This window comes from Nylanderia fulva, unplaced genomic scaffold (assembly GCF_048542155.1).
Source record: "Nylanderia fulva isolate GAGA-0341 unplaced genomic scaffold, ASM4854215v1 Scaffold12, whole genome shotgun sequence".
Classification (NCBI taxonomy): domain Eukaryota; kingdom Metazoa; phylum Arthropoda; class Insecta; order Hymenoptera; family Formicidae; genus Nylanderia; species Nylanderia fulva.
In genome coordinates, this window is record NW_028189409.1 from 1,644,618 (window position 1) to 1,662,122 (window position 17,505).

Genomic DNA, 17,505 nt, shown 5'->3' on the forward strand with positions numbered 1-17,505 from the left:
AGATTTAACTATTCTTAATATATTTTATCACAAATGTAAAAAAACATCGAGTTTGATGTTTTTAATAAATTTATAAAAAACATTAAGAGACATTTCTATGACAATGACTGTCGCATGGTCATGTTGTGTCACTGATTACGCCACCGGATAATTAAAGTTACGGTATTCGCCTGCAGGATGAAGGAAGTTGGGCTATATACTCCGCTGCGTGCAAAATGCGTCGCTAAACTCTTTTCTTCTAATTCAAATTGAAAAAAAATTAAGTATACCTAATATATATAAAATATATTTTTTTTCGACACGTCCAGCCATGAGTTGTAGCGAAAGAAAGGCAGATATTGCTTCAATTTGATATAATAAATATAAAATGAAAGTAGGGGCATCAGAGATTTTTGCGACTATTATGACACATTTAATCGAGCAATTGTGAAATTAAAGCGATATGCAAGAAGATTTTGGCGTGTGCCGCGATGCGTTGGGCGGTTACGCTTCACGCACCGATAGTGCCTGTCCCTTCCTCTTTTCGCCCATGGAAATATCCGTCCCGGAAAGACCCCGTCTCTTTCTCTGCCGTGATTCAGTTTTACCGCGACGACATCGAGTTGCTGATTCTTTGAACCATAGTTGCAGAGTGACGACGTGATCGATTATAGTTTTTAAGTATACGAATTTAAAAAAAAAAACATTGTCGATCTCCGTGACGGGATATCATTCAACTTTGTTCAAACTTTTGACATTATCTGAATTTGAGTTGAATTATGACTGGAATATAGTCTTCACCGACGTAAACTTGATTTATACGTTTGCATAAAGTTTATTTTTCGGATAAATATCGTGTCGTTATTATGTAATTTATAATGTGCGATGTGTTTCAATTAGTATTAAAATATTGGCGTATTTAATAATTATGTAATATTTAAAGATATAAGTGTTTAAATATATATGTGTGTATTATTAAATCACATCATTGTGGGTAAGATTCTACTTGAGAATGAATAACATTTTAACGCATTTACGAAGCTCGTTATATCACTTGTTGGTGCAGCGATAAACTTACAATCAAGAATGGTGCGAGTTCGAAATCTCATTGTTTTTTGTGTTTTTTTATTGCGAGAGGAAGCTTATGGAAAATATTTGGAGGTAAGGTTCCGAATTGATTACAATCTCTTCGCGAAAATTATATAGTTCCGGTCACGCTCGGAAAATCATAACTATTATTCTCCGAAATACGTCAATTAACTGGTACACAATAATGTAATTGCAATATTATGCTGTATCATTATGCCTCATCTGTAGGTTACTAGAAATATATTTATAATTGTCCTTAATTTTGTTATGTCCAAGAAAACACATGTTTTGTTTGATTGTCTAATGACTACAGATAATATAGATTTAAGTAACAACATTAAAAAAAATATAGCAAATTATATTCAAGCACATTTCATTTTAAAATATTTTTCTATGTACCACTTCAAGGGTCTCAATGTAAACCTAGGAGACGCCCTTCTATTTCTGAGAGAATATGATAGTGCAGCTTCGTTAATGTGCACAAGAGTGACGATGGCTCAATGGAATTTCGCGACCAACGTTACTGATGCAAACCATCAAAAAATGGTGTAACAGATTTTTTTTTATAATTAATACAAAGCGACACATAATAATACATTAATAAAATAATTGAAAAAATTTTTATAACATTTCTATAATTTTTATCAGCTGGATGAACAAACATTAAAATTAAAATTTGAGAGGGCTTCTTGGCGGAAAGCAATCACTTTTGCTTGGAGTCGAATACCAGATCCTTTAGCAAGAAGGGAACTCAAAATGATTATTACAAAAGGTCGAAGTTCCTTGACCGACGATAAATTTAATGAGGTAGATAAATAAAAAGAATATTATTTTTTAATCCTTTAATTAATATTTAAATTGCTATTAAACGTTAAAAGATATGTGCAGTTACATGAATACTGTAATTATATTCAAAGAATCACATTCATTTACGTATTATTATATGAATTTAATTTTCAGATAAACCATTTAATAGCTGAGATGAAGGAGATTTATAATAAAATCAAAGTATGTCCGTACAAACAAACTGATGAAAATGGGTGTAATTTGAATGTAGATAGTTAGTCATTCAATTCAATTTATTATAAAAAGATAAATATAAAAAGATAAATAGAATATAAATAATTTTTCTATCAATTTTTAGATATTAATAAAATAATGGCACAATCAAAAGACTATGACGAATTATTGTATTATTGGCATGCTTGGCACGAAGCAACTGGTCCAAAACTTCAAAATAAATATTTAAGATACGTTCAACTAGCTAATTTAGCAGCTAACTTAAACGGTAAGACAAATATAGCACTTTAGTTTTTTTATAACTTGCTGCAAAATATGTATAAAATAATATTTTCTGTAAGAATATATTTAAAGCTCACAAATGTTTTTTTAAGGTTTTGCCGATGCTGGCGATCAGATGAGAGAGTTATTTGAAGATGAAAATTTCGAGGAAAATATAGCAGAAGTGATGTCAGCCATCTCTCCGCTGTATAAGAATCTTTTTACTTATGTGCGATCGAAACTAATTGAAAGATATGGAAACAGAATACGAGAAGATGGGCCTTTACCAGCGCATGTTTTGGGAAATATGTGGGCTCAAAATTGGGAAGGTCTGTTCGAACTGGTGCAACCTTTTCCTGCGAGCAGAAAACTCGACGTGACTGTGGATATAATGATTCAGAATATCACTCCAATGAGGTATTATGTTCTAAAGTAAAGGATGCTCTTATATTAAATTTATAAAGTATAAACAATGTTATGAGAGAATGTTTTCATGGTAAAAAGGATGTTCCAAATAGCGGAAGAGTTTTTCACTTCGCTCGGAATGAAGCCAATGCCGCCGGAATTTTGGAAATTTTCCATATTTGAAAAACCCATTGACAGAGAAGTTAATTGCATTCCTAGTGCACGGGATTTTTGTAATAGAATCGATTACAGGTCTCTTCTTTTGTTACTTTTCTAAATTTTCTTTGTGACAAGCTAATTTTATATTTAATTCTGAGTTTATTTTCTGTATATAATATTAAATTAAATGTTAATAGGTTTTGAAATTTGCTCTTTTAAAATTAATTGCAGAATAAAACAGTGTACTAGAGATGCGATGGAGGATTTATTATCGACGCATTACGAAATGGCACATTTGCAATATTATTTACAATACAAGGATCATCCATTTTTATTCCGAAACGAGGCAATGCCAGGTATATTTTTTTCTACACACATTGTGAAATTTAATATGTTGTATTTTAATTAGTATTTTTTTAAATCAGGTTTCTATGAAGCTGTTAGCGATGCGATTGGTTTATCTATTTTTACTTCGCAACACTTGCATAAAATTGGATTGCAAAAGAATTTAACGGATGATTATGATAGCAGTATAAATTTTCTGATGTTAATGGCTCTTCGCAAAGTGACTTATATGCCGTTCGCTTATTTAGTTGATCAAGTAATTCATAGCAAATAATAATTAAATAATTAATAATAATTAATATATATATATCTTTATATATCTCTAAATATTTCTCTATATATATTTTTCTTAAAATTTCGTTTAATCTAACCGAATATAATTACGCGGACGAAGCTAAGTATTAATATCATTTTTTGATAATAAAAATTGCAACGTATGCATAAAATTATTGCAATAATATTCTTATATAAATATATATATATATATATATAAGTACATAATTAAATGTATATATATATTAATTAATTATGCAATGCATATCTAATAATATCTTCAATATTTAAATCTTTCACAAAAAATGTGAACAAAGAATTACAAGAATTTTTCGCTCAAAATACCTGTTTCCATAGACTCGCGCGTCTTCACGCGTCCACTGCATGTCTCGGCTCGCGTGAGATTGACCATGATCACTAACCGCAAGAATCTAAGCAGCGTGTCGCCATCTGACGGCGAAACACAACTTCACAGCCAAAAGTGAACGAAGCTCGGTGTGGCCCGGCGAAGTATCTCTCTCCTTTCATCCTTTTCTTTAGACGCGTATGTCCTACACGTCCACTACGCTGCGCGTCTCGCCCAAGACTGACCCCTACCACTGAACAGACTCAGAGCAGCGATGGCGCTGTCTGACGGCGAAACCCAACTTCACAGCCGAGCGGGAGACTGATTTGATTCTCATTCTCGATTTTCGATAATCTCGATTACTCGATTCTCGTATGAGGCTGATGCCGCTGATGTCATATGTCACATGATCAGTATCGCGCGAGACGCGTAGTGTGATGGATGAATAGGAGATTATATACGAGTTTAATGCGAGGTTATATGCGAGTAAAAGTACAGGTATATTTTGATTGAAAGATTCTTGTAGAAAATTCTATTTTCTTTGTTTGTATTTTCTGTTAATGAAGATTTAAATATTGAATTTTTATGCATTGCATATATAATTGATTAATATATTTTTGTGCGTGTATTGCGATAGTGATAGTAGTATTTTTATGCATGCAATTGCAATTTTTAAGATTTTAGCATTAAAAAATAATATAACTAGGCTTTGCTTCGTGCCTGATTATATTCGATTAAATTAAATTAAATGTAAAAAATTATATAATATATGTATATGCATAATCTGCATGTATATGTACAGCAGTTTTTATGTTTACGTAAGTTTTTCATGATTTTTTTGAGTAATTATATTTTTTGTCATATACATATGCATATAAAAATAATTTAATAATCGTAAATTGCATGTATTTATTTTTTTCAAGTGGAGATGGCATGTCTTCAGCGATGGGGTGGAAGATATGACTGCACGTTGGTGGGAATTAAGATTACAATATCAAGGAATTGTTCCACCTGTGCCTAGATCCGAAAGAAATTTTGATCCAGCAGCTAAATATCATATTCCAGCGGACAATCTTTATGTCAAGTAAGTGCATAATAATATATGCAGTGTTGTGCATAGATGATTTTAAAATTATCTAGATAAAGATATAATATGAAAATATGTAAATTCATCTTAGATAGAAGATGAAGATGATTTTGAATTTAAATATATATATCTAAATAAAGATAAATTATATAGCGATTCATCTATAGATTACTTCCAGATAATATATATTTTTATTATCTATATATAAAGATTAGATATGACATCAAAATTTCATCTAAGATGATTATCTATATAATTTTATTTAGATAACAGCAAACACTGTAAATATATGTATGTTTACTATTATTACACACAGCATTAATAAAGAGAAATCTATCATTTTTTAATTTTAATTATTTATAGATATTTTGTGAGCATTGCTTTACAATTTCAATTGTTCCAATCATTGTGTGAGATTTCTGGTCACACAGGCGAATTGCACACTTGCGATATTTATAGATCACGAGAAGCAGGTCGATTATTATCGTACGTACGAAATTTACGAAATGCTTTAATAAAAAAAGCGTTCCATTGAAAGGAAATAAAAAAATACTCTCATTAAAAATATGTTTCCGTATTTATATAGGGACGTTCTGTCGATGGGATCTTCTAGACCATGGCAAGATGTTATCAGGCAAATGACAAGAGGCAGAGTAAATAGAATAGATGCTGGTGCCATGCTCAAATATTTTGAGCCTTTAAATGCGTGGTTAAGACGACAAAATAAGATGCAGCCTGTAATCGGGTGGATTACGAATCGTGACGACAGAGGTTTGATCATAATTGATATTTTATTTAATAATTTTGAATGTTCTATTCAATAAAAGTGCAAAGTGTATCTTGTAAAAATAGGAATTTTTCATTTTGTTTCAGCATTGTTCGCCGAATGGTATCAAAACAGCGCAGAAAAAATTAAATTATGGAGTTTATTCCCTTTACTACTGCTTATTTGCAAAGCTTTTAGTTATTAGTGATTATTTTGTATCTGCGACAATTCGAAAATTATATACCTTACTTTTATATGTATAAAAAATTTCTTATATCATATATATTATATATTAATAAGAAAAATATTATTTTAATTTAAATTATTAACATAAGCTGTGTTTATATAAATATTCCTTATTGCTATATATATATATATTTATAGATCCATGCTTTATTTTTATTAACTTAACATTTCGATATTAATTGATTTACTGGATGTTAATTGATCACAAATAATTCAAGAAATACAAGCTTTTATAAAAAACTGGAAATTTTTAATATTATTTTGTTGATGCTATCTTATATATAATTAATATATTTTATATATATATATATATATATGTATATATATTATAACAATTTCTTCTACTATGAGAATCTATCTTCTTTTAGAAAATTTTACATCGTTTTTTTTCTCTTTATCTTTTTTTCTTCTAATTCTCAAATTAAAAAATTGTCGTAATTAATAGTATTTTATGTTGCCATCATGTCTAAAATTATTAAAAGTCTTCTGTGCTAGTGTTTGTTTTTAACAGCTACATGTATAGACACCTGCTTATGTCAGGGATATTTAAATAGCTTTTCATTGAAACTCCAAATGACAGATGTCACTACTTGCGACATTTTCGCTGTAATAATACATAATACCTGAAATCAATGCATAATATTGCATAGCATGATGTGATATGTTGAAAAGTTGAGTCAAGGTTTTCGTGAATATATTTATGTGCATGTTTCACACGGACCGAAGAGACAGATCGGAGCAGTAAAAAATAATTCCACGTAAGTTCTCGATACGCAAATCATTTTTCATACACATGACAAGTCATAAACACAAGAATTTTATAGTTGTTGGTTAGGAGTGAAAGCGGTGTTTTTCGAAAATGGATGTAATTTTGGTCCGTGGACTGAGATTTAGCTTCGATTTAGGCAACGCCTTGTTGCTAACGAGATATCTTCCGCTGTCCGCATGTTACACATGTCACGTCAATACAACACGTTGGAAGTCGACATTTTCTGGTAAGTTCAGACCTGTATATATGTTAATTAAGCATCAACACAAAGTGCATTCATTATTGGAATTTATTTGTTTCGTTTTACAGAAAGATATTGCTACAGGACCATGTCATGCAATTCTTTAGGCCTCGCAAATAGTGTACTTGCGTATCAAAGATCAGAAATCCTGAGGCAAGGTGCGAATAAACATGGTATTACTTTGGCACACTATTCAGATATTAAACAGAGTTCTGAGGATGATTGCCAAAAACCTCAGACACAACAGAATGTATCAGTATTCCAGAAAATGAAACAGATGACCAAAGATTATTGGCATATATTAATACCTGTGCACATAGTTACTTCTATAGGATGGGTGGCTATATTCTACCTTGCTATTAGGAAGTACGTAACTAAAACTGATACATGTATTCTTTGAATTTGGCAATTAATGACATGTAACATCTTTCTCATCTGCTTTCAGTGGTGTAGATATAGCGCAGCTGTTGGAATATATGAATTTTAGTGATAAGTATGTAGATGCAGTACGTAATTCAAGCGCTGGCAATTGGGCAATTACTTATGCACTTTATAAGATATTTACTCCATTGAGATACACTGTTACTGTTGGTACGTTGATATTTTATACACTAATATTTGATATTTTATGCAATAATTCTTTAAATATTAATACAACATTACAGGAGGAACAACAATTGCCATTAGGCATCTTAACAAATTAGGCTATGGAAAAGCACCTTCATTCTTCAAACGTCAGCCAGCAGAGGTGAGTAATGTACCCGAAGTGCAATGTCATCTGTTGAGAGTGAAAAAATAAACAATATTCAATATATAATCATCTCTGTGTTTGCTGTTTGAAATATCCATCTTGTTCTTCTCTTTACATGCACACGTGGTGCAGCCTGTGCGCAAGACTATGAGTAGGTTACCGATTAATATCAAGTATATTGTACTGATCTCTGTTGCTTTTGTTCTGTGCGAAGTATACTTGTCGCGTGAATAGTAGATCTCGTTTCTCATCAATGTGGCGGGATGTGTTCTCTCCGTAATTGTCTTTAATCGTGTTGTAGCCAATACAGTCAAACAAATGTGCAGCAGAACACAAGATAAAATTCAAGGCAGAGTGTAAAAAGGACCGAACACGGCACACGGAACCGCCAAAACCATAAAAATATACATATGTCGGATTTATGAATTGGGCTTGTGAATGTAGCTTGGGGATATTAATTAATTATACCGCGCGCGATATTCGATGTATATTTCTTTTTGTAAATGTAATTGTCACTATAAATTATCTTCTGCATCAAATTGTTTCTCATTGATTTATTTATCCAATCTGTTTGTCATTCCATATGCAATAATAAGCGCATTTTTGACACGAATTATAATAAATTTCAACTATATCAAGAAATATATAAATAGTAACATCTTATAAGCAGTAACATAAATAATGACATCTCGTAAACATATTTAATGATCAATCTCGCAAAAGAGATCTTTTTTTAAGAAATAATTTTGATTATATTTTTTAAAACAAAAAACAATTTTTTTCTCGCAAAATAAATATATCAGAGTTAAATAGATTTTTGTAGTTTTCTTTATTGAGGATTGTGTGTGATTCATTTATACATATATTTTATATACGATTTAAATAGGATTACAATTTTATCTACAATTCGCACGAACTTACTATTTACTTGTTACAATTAGTTACTACTAATTTCTATATTACACTTATTGTTAGTTACTATTAAGTGTAACATAGAATAATTACGTTTATTAATCCTGAAAAGTAACAATAGTTATTTGGCAGCTCGAGTTGTGCGTCTTCCAATATTTTATATAATATTGTCACTAATCGATAGCACGCCTACATATCTCTTTTCATATTCTAAACATTTTTTTAGTTTCCATTGCTTATATCGCGAAAATATATGAAACGCATTATAACCCTCGAAGTAAATTATAGTACATTCTGTCACATATCGATAAACTTTAATTTAATATTACGCGAGTCTTCGCAGTAAAACGATATATTTGTTCTAATAAATTATTATTAATGAATATTACATAAAATATTATAAAACTTGATCGAGATAGAGGAAAAGAATCTTTCGCAGAAAAATCTCTACAGATTCCGTCATGATACATACGTGAATATGATACGATAAAAATACAATGGATATATACATATGTTAAAAAGTATGGAATTGTTGCTTAACAACGGATAACTATTATTATGCTATTATATCACAGTTGCCTGCGCAACTCGTTCATCCTAATGAGACTACTGTGTTTGCCAAGAAGACCACCTTGACTAAATAAATAAAAAATCGCATATATTAAATATACTTATCTAGACTATCGATTCTTGTCTTCGATTAAAAAGAAATGTTCTTGTACTTACATAACTATACGTTATGTTTATCGGTTAAAAAATGATCCCAATAGGGCAGTGTAATGATTTCGGCTCGATTTTCTTAAATATCCAGTCTTACATGTCAAAAATGACATTTCGTTTAAAAATTGAAATAATTAAAATCGCATAATTTTTCGATTCTAAAAAACACACTTAGCACGCGACAGATTGTAATTATGTTTTTTACTATATATTATTGAGATGTGTATTAATTGTATTGATGCGATAATTGGCATTCATTTCACGAGATAATAGCAAACATGTTAGCATATAGTATAATTATATAAATGGTAATAGCTATTATATCAAAGATCTTTTGTAAAATGTGTAAATTCTTTCGCAAAATCTGACTCGTACGTATCTTTTAAATTTCGCATGCGCAATCGTAAGTGTCCTATTCTGCTATCGCGGTTCGTATCTTATTCGATTTTCACAGATTCATTATCGGATGATCGTTAAGTGCGCAGTTCGGAAAGCTCAAGCACCGACGTAGCTTCTTAACCCATATACTCGAAGCTAGCCGACACTGGCTGTGGTTGCGGATGCGAGATGCGCAAGATGTGACACGCGCGACACATCAGTCTTCCTTCGAGTGGGTAGCACCTTTTATCCGGCTCGTCAGTCAACTGCATACCGCAATCCTCACAAACGTAGCAATCCACGTGGAAGTCTTTGTCCATGGAGACTACCCTGACCGTTTCCTCGGTTCCCTAAACAGAAATACAGAAAAAAATTACAGTCTATTGACTGTAATTAATGCTTGTAAAAAGGAAATCAATATGTTAAATGACAATAACTTATAACAGTGGAACAGATCAGTCAAGATTTGATTTTCAGCCTATTTCAATATATATGTGTATACATGTATATACATATTCCTAATTTTTTAAATCATGTATCTTTGTAACTAAGCCTTAAATTAAAATTCTATTAAAGTAAACTTTACTTGAAATTAACTAAAAAATGTAGTTTTGTTAATAATTTATTTTCATAAGGCTTAGTTTACAAAAAAGATTTTATTTTCAATCAAAGACGATTTTTCCTGTTCGACATTTTCGCTGAGGAAAAATCGTCTCCAAATAATCTTAGAAATCTCCCATAAACGTATGGTTGGGACACCCTCTGTATATATATATAAGCGATATTGTTTTTAGTAAAAAACAATCTAAATAGATCGATATTGCTACTGAGAGATAACAAAAGAATCCAATTCCTATTATGTTCCGATGATGTAATAAGTGAGTATTAATTTCTAGCGCGCATACCTCGACCGGCGTGATTCCCTTTCCACAAGATGCGCACTTGGGCGCGAACATTCTGTGGTAATCGTTCACGCAGTAGATCTTATTGTCGACGTCGACCGTGAATGGGACGCCGTCGAGGCATTCATTGCAGACGCAACACCTGAAGCAGCCCGGGTGATACGACTTGCCCATCGCTTGCAATATCTGTGGAAGACAAAAGAAACAACGTTATTGAATTTACAATGAGGGGGTCTTATGGATGATAACAATCGAGCCTCTCGTCGCTTACCATTTCCATAATGAGATGGCCGCAAATCGCGCACTTCTCGGCTGTCTGCTGGAAACCGGAATACTGCGAGCACATATAATGAGATGTTTACGAGCAAAACAAGTAATAGTTTATCTTTTTTTTTTATTTCAATCATCGACTCACGTACCAGATAATCCTCCTCGCAATAAACTCTCCCGTGAACGTTGTAGAAGGCCTTGCCGCGTAGCGCCCTTCCGCAGGAACAGCATATGAAGCAATTGGTGTGATAGAGGTTGCCCATTGCTTGACAAGCTTGTCCGGCGCCGGTCACTTTCTCGCCGCATGTATGACAGATACCTATCGCCAAGAAATATCTCAGTGCGAAATAATTCACATCATGACATATGCATATCTAATTTATATTCTCAAAATTCTTCGTGGAATATGAATTACAAGGGACCTCGCACCGAATAGAAATTTGACTTTCGATGAAATTGGCTGCTTTTTTATATATGTTGTAACTTGTGACCTGCTGAACAAAAAAATGTAATAGCTTTGAAATTAAATATTCAACAACTCGTAAAGTCCTAATTTTTCATGCTTGACTGGCTGTAAATCAGTAACCATCTATTATTTAGCTTTGAGGTTTCATCTAGGATTTTATATAAGTTTAAAAACCCTGTACCAATCGTATATAAAATTAAATCTTGATAAGATCACTTTTTCTCATATATTGCAGCTTACGATCTGTTGAACAGAAAGTGTAATACGACCGAAATTCAATTTCCATAAAGATTGTGGAGTTCCTCTGTTAATTCATACTGAAGAATTATTTAACACAGACTGCTTACAGATTAACATTAAATTTGTTCAAAATATAAATTATATGATAGAATCTGCGAATATGCATTACTTCAAGGAATAAAATTCGCAGTTCATTCGTACACGCGGAGTTCAAGAATACGAGGAGACTCGAGGTTCACCGTCAAAGGGTTAAAAATACACACAACCGACAGATGCAAGAATGCACATTCACCAGGGCAGTGAATCGATCTCTACCATAAGTTAAAAACTACTTGACATAAAAGGACCAACTCACAGCTCTCGATGGGCAATCGCGACCCTGCCATCCCTTGGCGGATGCGCTTCTCTTAGCTCTCATGCACCCACGTTGCACTACGTTTCGCGACTTGGTTTCGCTAGACTAGTTCTAGCCGGAAGACTAGAATCCGAGCAACGAGTCGGACTGGTCTATCTATAACGAGATTATAGGACGTATGCGCGCCGGAGAACGCGTTGTCCGTCTGCAAGTATGAGCGAGACTAGGGGGACATTTACGTTCGCCTAAACGCCTGCCACTACTTCTCCGCTGACATTACTTCGCTCAACCGAGGTTCCTGTCCGCTCGGTTCCTTATTGTGCACATTAGGCTGCGTCCACATTCATCTTCCAAGAGCTATCGAGAGTTATGTTACAATATATTATCCTCCTTCGCGTTTCATTGCTTGTCTCTAATATTTCTAGAAAATAGCCGAAGCAATGATAACAAATTTATCATAGAACATCCTTATTTCTCATGAAGCAAAATTGACGTAATTATTTAAATTTTTTCAGAGTCTCCTGCAAGCTGCGTGTCATCGTATTCGACACGAGGAAGCCAAAGAAATTATGATGTCAGTTACAACGAGACAACTTCGTCTATAGGTATCACATAGTATGAGTGTTACTTTAACGCTTTTAAAGAGCCGCATGTGTGACTGAAGAGAGAGAAGGAGAGGGAGTGGCCTATTCGTTTATATATATACACAACCTACGTATACACGTGCATACTCTCGCCCTCGTCCCTTTACATACATAGGAAAGATGCGAAGAGATACGTGGGTGGAAGCTGACGCGGCTCGCGCGAGAGAGAGTGAATGTCACCACTGAAGTGTCGCGCGTTAAAAAGTATCCGCGCCTCCGAAACTCGAGTCCGTTTTCCGAAACCGGTCTAATGGAACCGTGGGAATTGGCGCAAAGGTGTCACGTGGTTCTTATCGTTTCCCAGAAATAGTTAAAATTATGGGTTTCCTCGTGTCGCCGCAGGATAAGAGGAACGGTAAAAATAAAATAAAAATAGATAAGCATGTGGAAGAGATAACTTCCAGTCCGAATGACCAGTTCTTGAGCCTAGGATGAGTCGTTCGTTATCGCGTAGGAATATGGAACACCCAGGTAAGTGCTTCTTTCTCGAAATGAAGATTTTATCTCTTCTTACCGAAGTACTCTCCTTCCTCCTCCTGTTTTTCCATTTCCTCTTCGAGCTGCCTCGTTAATTCCTCTATTTTTCTTTCCGCCTCCGTTGGTCCCTGCAAAAAGTTATTTGCATATTAGAGAGCACATCAATCAATAACGGTATCAAATGTTATTTACACATGCACACATATACATATGATAATTAAATGATTATTTCACACGTATTTCATCATGAAAAAAATTCATATAATGTAATTATTTATATAATTATTTTTTATATATTTATATTTATTATATATTTATGTGTAATTATATTATTTAATATATAATAAATATAATATATATATATATATATATATATATATATATATATAATATAAATAAATATAATAAATTAATATAATAAAATAAATATAATAAAAAGCAGTCGCTATCGTCTTGTTCGGATTATTTATCATATAAAATAATATTCTTAAAGGCATGTAATTTTTTTAATTGCTTAACATAACGTTTCATGCAACTACTGTGGAATGCTATTATTTCTAGGCGTTATCAATTTCCTAACAATAGATAGGACAGAAAGGTATAATGGGAAAAGCAAAAGCAGAAAATGTGTTAAAGTAACACGCAGAAATATGAACGTCTCATGAATAAAATATCATCCAGCGAATGCAAGCGGCAGGCAATTTACCGGCTATGATTCACCGAGTGCGTGAAGAAGGAATTCCTTGGACGGAATTATAAGTGGTTATCCAAATTTCGTGGAGATCGAATGACAAATGAAGAAGAAATGCACGAGCGAAAGAAAAATATATATAACGATTGCGAATCGCATTTTCGCTCGATTGCTTATATGGATTTATCTGCAAATGCTTCAATCTTATCTGTTACATAGGTCAAGCATTATAAAAATGAGCGATTAAAGTGAACATTAATGAGATCATAGTTATCATATATATCCAACGTAAAAGAAGCAGCTTTAAAAGTTATTCATTTTTTTTTAGAAATTATTTTGAATAGTTTAACATTGACGAGAGTATTGATATAATTTATGTAAATAAGTTGCATTGTTCGCGATGAGAATGTAATTTAAGCGGGATAAGATTACGCTTCGATGAATTTGGGACGCGTCAGCGCATTGTTTATCCCTCTTGTACGAAATTTATATATATAGTCTTTATGGCATTCGGCCAAGGTGCGAGAAGACTTGACGTATGTAACATTAATGGTCAATGCGTTTCCTTAACCCACTTAACAATGCAATGCATTAATTATGCTACTCCAATCATTTTCTTAACAAGATATGCAGCAGTAAACGAATATCCTATAAAACATAAAACAGATATAAAATTTTCAGAAAAAAAAGCATAATTTTTCAACAGAAATTTTATAGGCAACAACAATAGACTCACCGAAGGTCTAGAAATGACATTGTAAGGCAGCAATCCCTTCCCAGGTGCAGGTTTGATCGGTGGACTGACAGATTTTCTCTCTTCTGCTTCTGAATTGGCAGGTCTTTGTAATACAGGTACACCAGCATTCAAGAGAACAGGTCCTGCAACTCCACTGGTGACACCAGGGGGAAGACTAGTGATCCTAGGACCAGTATTGATGTCAGTTTCACCAGCAGTGGTTGCAGCACTGCTGACAGGAGCTTGCACCTGTCCACGTATAGGGCTTCCGATGGAACTGTTGTTGAAGGAAGGATGCAATGCATGCCTAGGTGAGTTGATGATAATCTGCGAAGTATCCGATGATATCTGACCATGCGTTGGACTTGCTTTTGGAGATTCTTTTATCGCATTGCTGTTAGCAATAATGGCCCTGGTGGGATCGCTTCGACTCGGAGAATATAAAGGCGAGCTCTTTGTAGCTGGGAGATCCGATCCAACATCTGAAACGTAGTTCCTATCGTTTTGTTGCAGCGTACCTAATCTCAAGTGTTCCGTGGAGCGATTTGAAGAGTAAACAGGGGAATTTCTTGCTGGAAAGTCTGGTCGATTTTCTTGGTGATGGTAATTCCTTTCATTCGGAGGCAATGTACGATTTGGAGAGTAGCATGGAGGATTATGACACGCTGTCTGATCCCCTGGACGAAATCCATACACTGGCGAATTCCTGGCCTGTGGGTCTCCTGTGAAACTTGTATTTGCAGTTCTCGAAGGAGGGTCAATGTACTGCTTGTAATTCTGTGGATTGTCCTGTCGAAATTGCGAAGATTGACCATTATCAATTTGATTTGTGGCACGAAATCCTTGCTGTCCACTCATAGTACTTTCCAATAAACCACGATAATGATGAGGCTCCGGTGGTAAACGTATAGGAGGAGATTCGCTGTGATACGGTAAGGCAGATCTAGGAGATTGTTGTTGCTGCTGATCGGAGCTGTAACTAAAGTTTCTGTTTGGTTGTTGCAGTTCAGACGGAGGTACATAAGCGCTCCTTCCAGCCTGATGATCCGAGGATGTGGAGGATGAGCTCTGTAAATACCTGGACGCAGATGAATCCATTGAACGCTGTAAACTTGAAGCATCATAACTTTGACTACGTATACTTCCACTCCTCTGTTGAGTGTACGATAAACTTTGAGTCATTCCACGTTGAGTCTGGGACTGACCCACCTTTCCAGTCATAACAACATAATCACCTCCATTTATATTTGCCGGATGATAATAATTTGGCGGCACCTGAGGTCCTGGCTTATTTTGCATATTCTCAGAGAAGTGTACCTCCTGTATATTTTCATACACCGGTGGTGCTTCATAAGGAGGCAATTCTTTAGCCGGTGATGTACTCTGGTAACGATTGCCAGTTGGCACTTGCGGCTGAGCCTTCCTATAATTTCCTTCATAGGCATCACCAACCAAGGAGGCTCTAGGACTACTCTTCGGACTTTTCCGAGACTCTATCGGATGATAATAAGGTGGATGCGGTTGACTCTGCTGCGGATAGTAATCTATATTTTCGTAAACAGGAGCCTGTTGGTGACCTGTACGAGTCTGATTCTGCTGCTGCTGTTGCTGCAGCGCGTTAATCTGCTCTACTGGCTTAGGAGTGGCGAATCGCGAAGCGGCTATTATATTCTCACGCTCGTACTTGTAATCGGTGGCGACTGCCTGTCTGGAAATATCCGTGGAATTACTCTCGATGAAACTCTCTATAGCACCTACCGCTCTACCGGACACTCTGACGTCGTTCCTGTTCATCGCGTTCCTGGATACGGGCACCTGGGCCTCGGGCCTGGAACCCGAGACCCTGGTCGCGCCATCGGCGTCCGGAGTATCATCCCCTAGGTGCAGGTAACCTAACTTTTGCACGTAGGACGTGTCCGCCGAATTGCACATTGGATTCTCGTTTGACAGGTCGGAATGTCGTCTAAATCCCTCGGACGCGCTCCAACTGTCAAATGTCAAATTCGACCTGTCAAAACCGACAACTCCTCCAGTTCGCTCCTAGACCTTTTCTTCTGCCTCCGCCGTTTCTCCGTCTAAATGTGCGCGTTCTCTTGTAATCTTCTCACGATAGGGTAGCACGAAACTCAGGCGCAAGATACCTGGTATATCGCGGGCCCTTTTTTTTCTTTCTCCTTCGATTTCGGACTACGCCCCTCTCGGACCAAGAGGCGCCTCGGGGAGCCTCTACTTCTCGGAGATGCCGGCGCACACCTCGGGGGCCTCCTCTCGCAGCACCGAAAAATCACCACCTGCGAAATTTACGCGACGATGACGCACACACACGCGGAGCAGCACGCACGATGGAGTCTCGGCGTGCATCATCGTCCTCTGTCAAGACAGAAATCTGCGGTGGATATCTGCGAGGTTATGGGATATTTTCTGGCGGAGTGAGACGCTGTTGCCTTCTCTCACCGAGGGATGGCGCTAGTGACAGGTTCGGGCGTTCGGTTCATTCAGTAACATCAGCGCTTGTCAATGGAGTCCATTCACGGAGCCATCACTCGCACGGTAATCGTTGAATGGTGGGATACGTCACGGAGCGGTGGGTGAATAGCGGGTGGCTGGTGCTGCCATCGGTAGACGGAATGTGATTTTAAAGCATACTTCGTCGTTTGTGCAGGATTCTACTCGACTTTTTTCAAGATTTAACGAAGAAAGAATAATAAATCTTGGTTTCGAATTGATATTCTACGTAGATTGATTAATCGAGGTGAGCATGATTAATTAAACTTTCATCCGCGTCTAATATTCGTTTTTGGATACTTTATTTAAGATAAAAATTTAGTGGCAATATATTTAATACATTTAACTTAAATATAAAAATATGTACATAATTATAATTATTATTAATTTGTTATTAATTATTATGTAATTATAATTTTATTATTATATTTATTATATATGTACATAATTTTAATTCCCGCGAATTTGTATT

General features: G+C 35.0%; 3 protein-coding genes across 6 annotated transcripts; 2 read left to right on the plus strand and 1 right to left on the minus strand.

The window, feature by feature from the left end:
• The first annotated feature begins 602 nt into the window (after positions 1-602).
• Positions 603-6,064, plus strand: LOC114936701 (angiotensin-converting enzyme-like). Of its 2 annotated transcripts, XM_085490222.1 has the most exons (13): positions 603-1,140; positions 1,477-1,614; positions 1,717-1,875; positions 2,029-2,128; positions 2,213-2,356; positions 2,463-2,766; positions 2,854-3,006; positions 3,145-3,269; positions 3,339-3,514; positions 4,801-4,961; positions 5,328-5,450; positions 5,551-5,735; positions 5,838-6,064. In XM_085490222.1, exons 1-13 carry the CDS (start codon positions 1,066-1,068, stop codon positions 5,933-5,935), a joined length of 1,941 nt encoding a protein of 646 aa, XP_085346348.1. In that variant the 5' UTR covers positions 603-1,065; the 3' UTR covers positions 5,936-6,064. The 2 variants fall into 2 exon arrangements, with proteins under 2 accessions (XP_085346348.1, XP_085346347.1); XM_085490221.1 differs by lacking the exons at positions 603-1,140; positions 1,477-1,614 and having other exon boundaries at positions 1,770-1,875; positions 5,817-6,064.
• Positions 6,065-6,560: 496 nt separating this feature from the next.
• LOC146724709 (mitochondrial inner membrane scaffold 1-like) lies at positions 6,561-8,276 on the plus strand. 3 transcript variants are annotated; one of them, XM_085490226.1, is made up of 7 exons: positions 6,562-6,734; positions 6,801-6,971; positions 7,055-7,352; positions 7,432-7,577; positions 7,652-7,734; positions 7,870-7,888; positions 8,039-8,276. In XM_085490226.1, exons 2-7 carry the CDS (start codon positions 6,836-6,838, stop codon positions 8,095-8,097), a joined length of 741 nt encoding a protein of 246 aa, XP_085346352.1. In that variant the 5' UTR covers positions 6,562-6,734; positions 6,801-6,835; the 3' UTR covers positions 8,098-8,276. The 3 variants fall into 3 exon arrangements, with proteins under 3 accessions (XP_085346349.1, XP_085346352.1, XP_085346350.1); XM_085490223.1 differs by lacking the exon at positions 8,039-8,276 and having other exon boundaries at positions 6,561-6,734; positions 7,870-8,032; XM_085490224.1 differs by lacking the exon at positions 7,870-7,888 and having other exon boundaries at positions 6,563-6,734.
• A 271-nt stretch (positions 8,277-8,547) lies between these two features.
• On the minus strand, positions 8,548-16,937 carry jub (LIM domain-containing protein jub). The gene is made up of 6 exons (XM_029309896.2): positions 14,529-16,937; positions 13,139-13,229; positions 11,069-11,238; positions 10,921-10,983; positions 10,653-10,835; positions 8,548-10,097 (listed from the first exon to the last, which is right to left on the minus strand). Exons 1-6 carry the CDS (start codon positions 16,458-16,460, stop codon positions 9,885-9,887), a joined length of 2,652 nt encoding a protein of 883 aa, XP_029165729.2. The 5' UTR covers positions 16,461-16,937; the 3' UTR covers positions 8,548-9,884.
• Between the last annotated feature and the right edge of the window lie 568 nt (positions 16,938-17,505).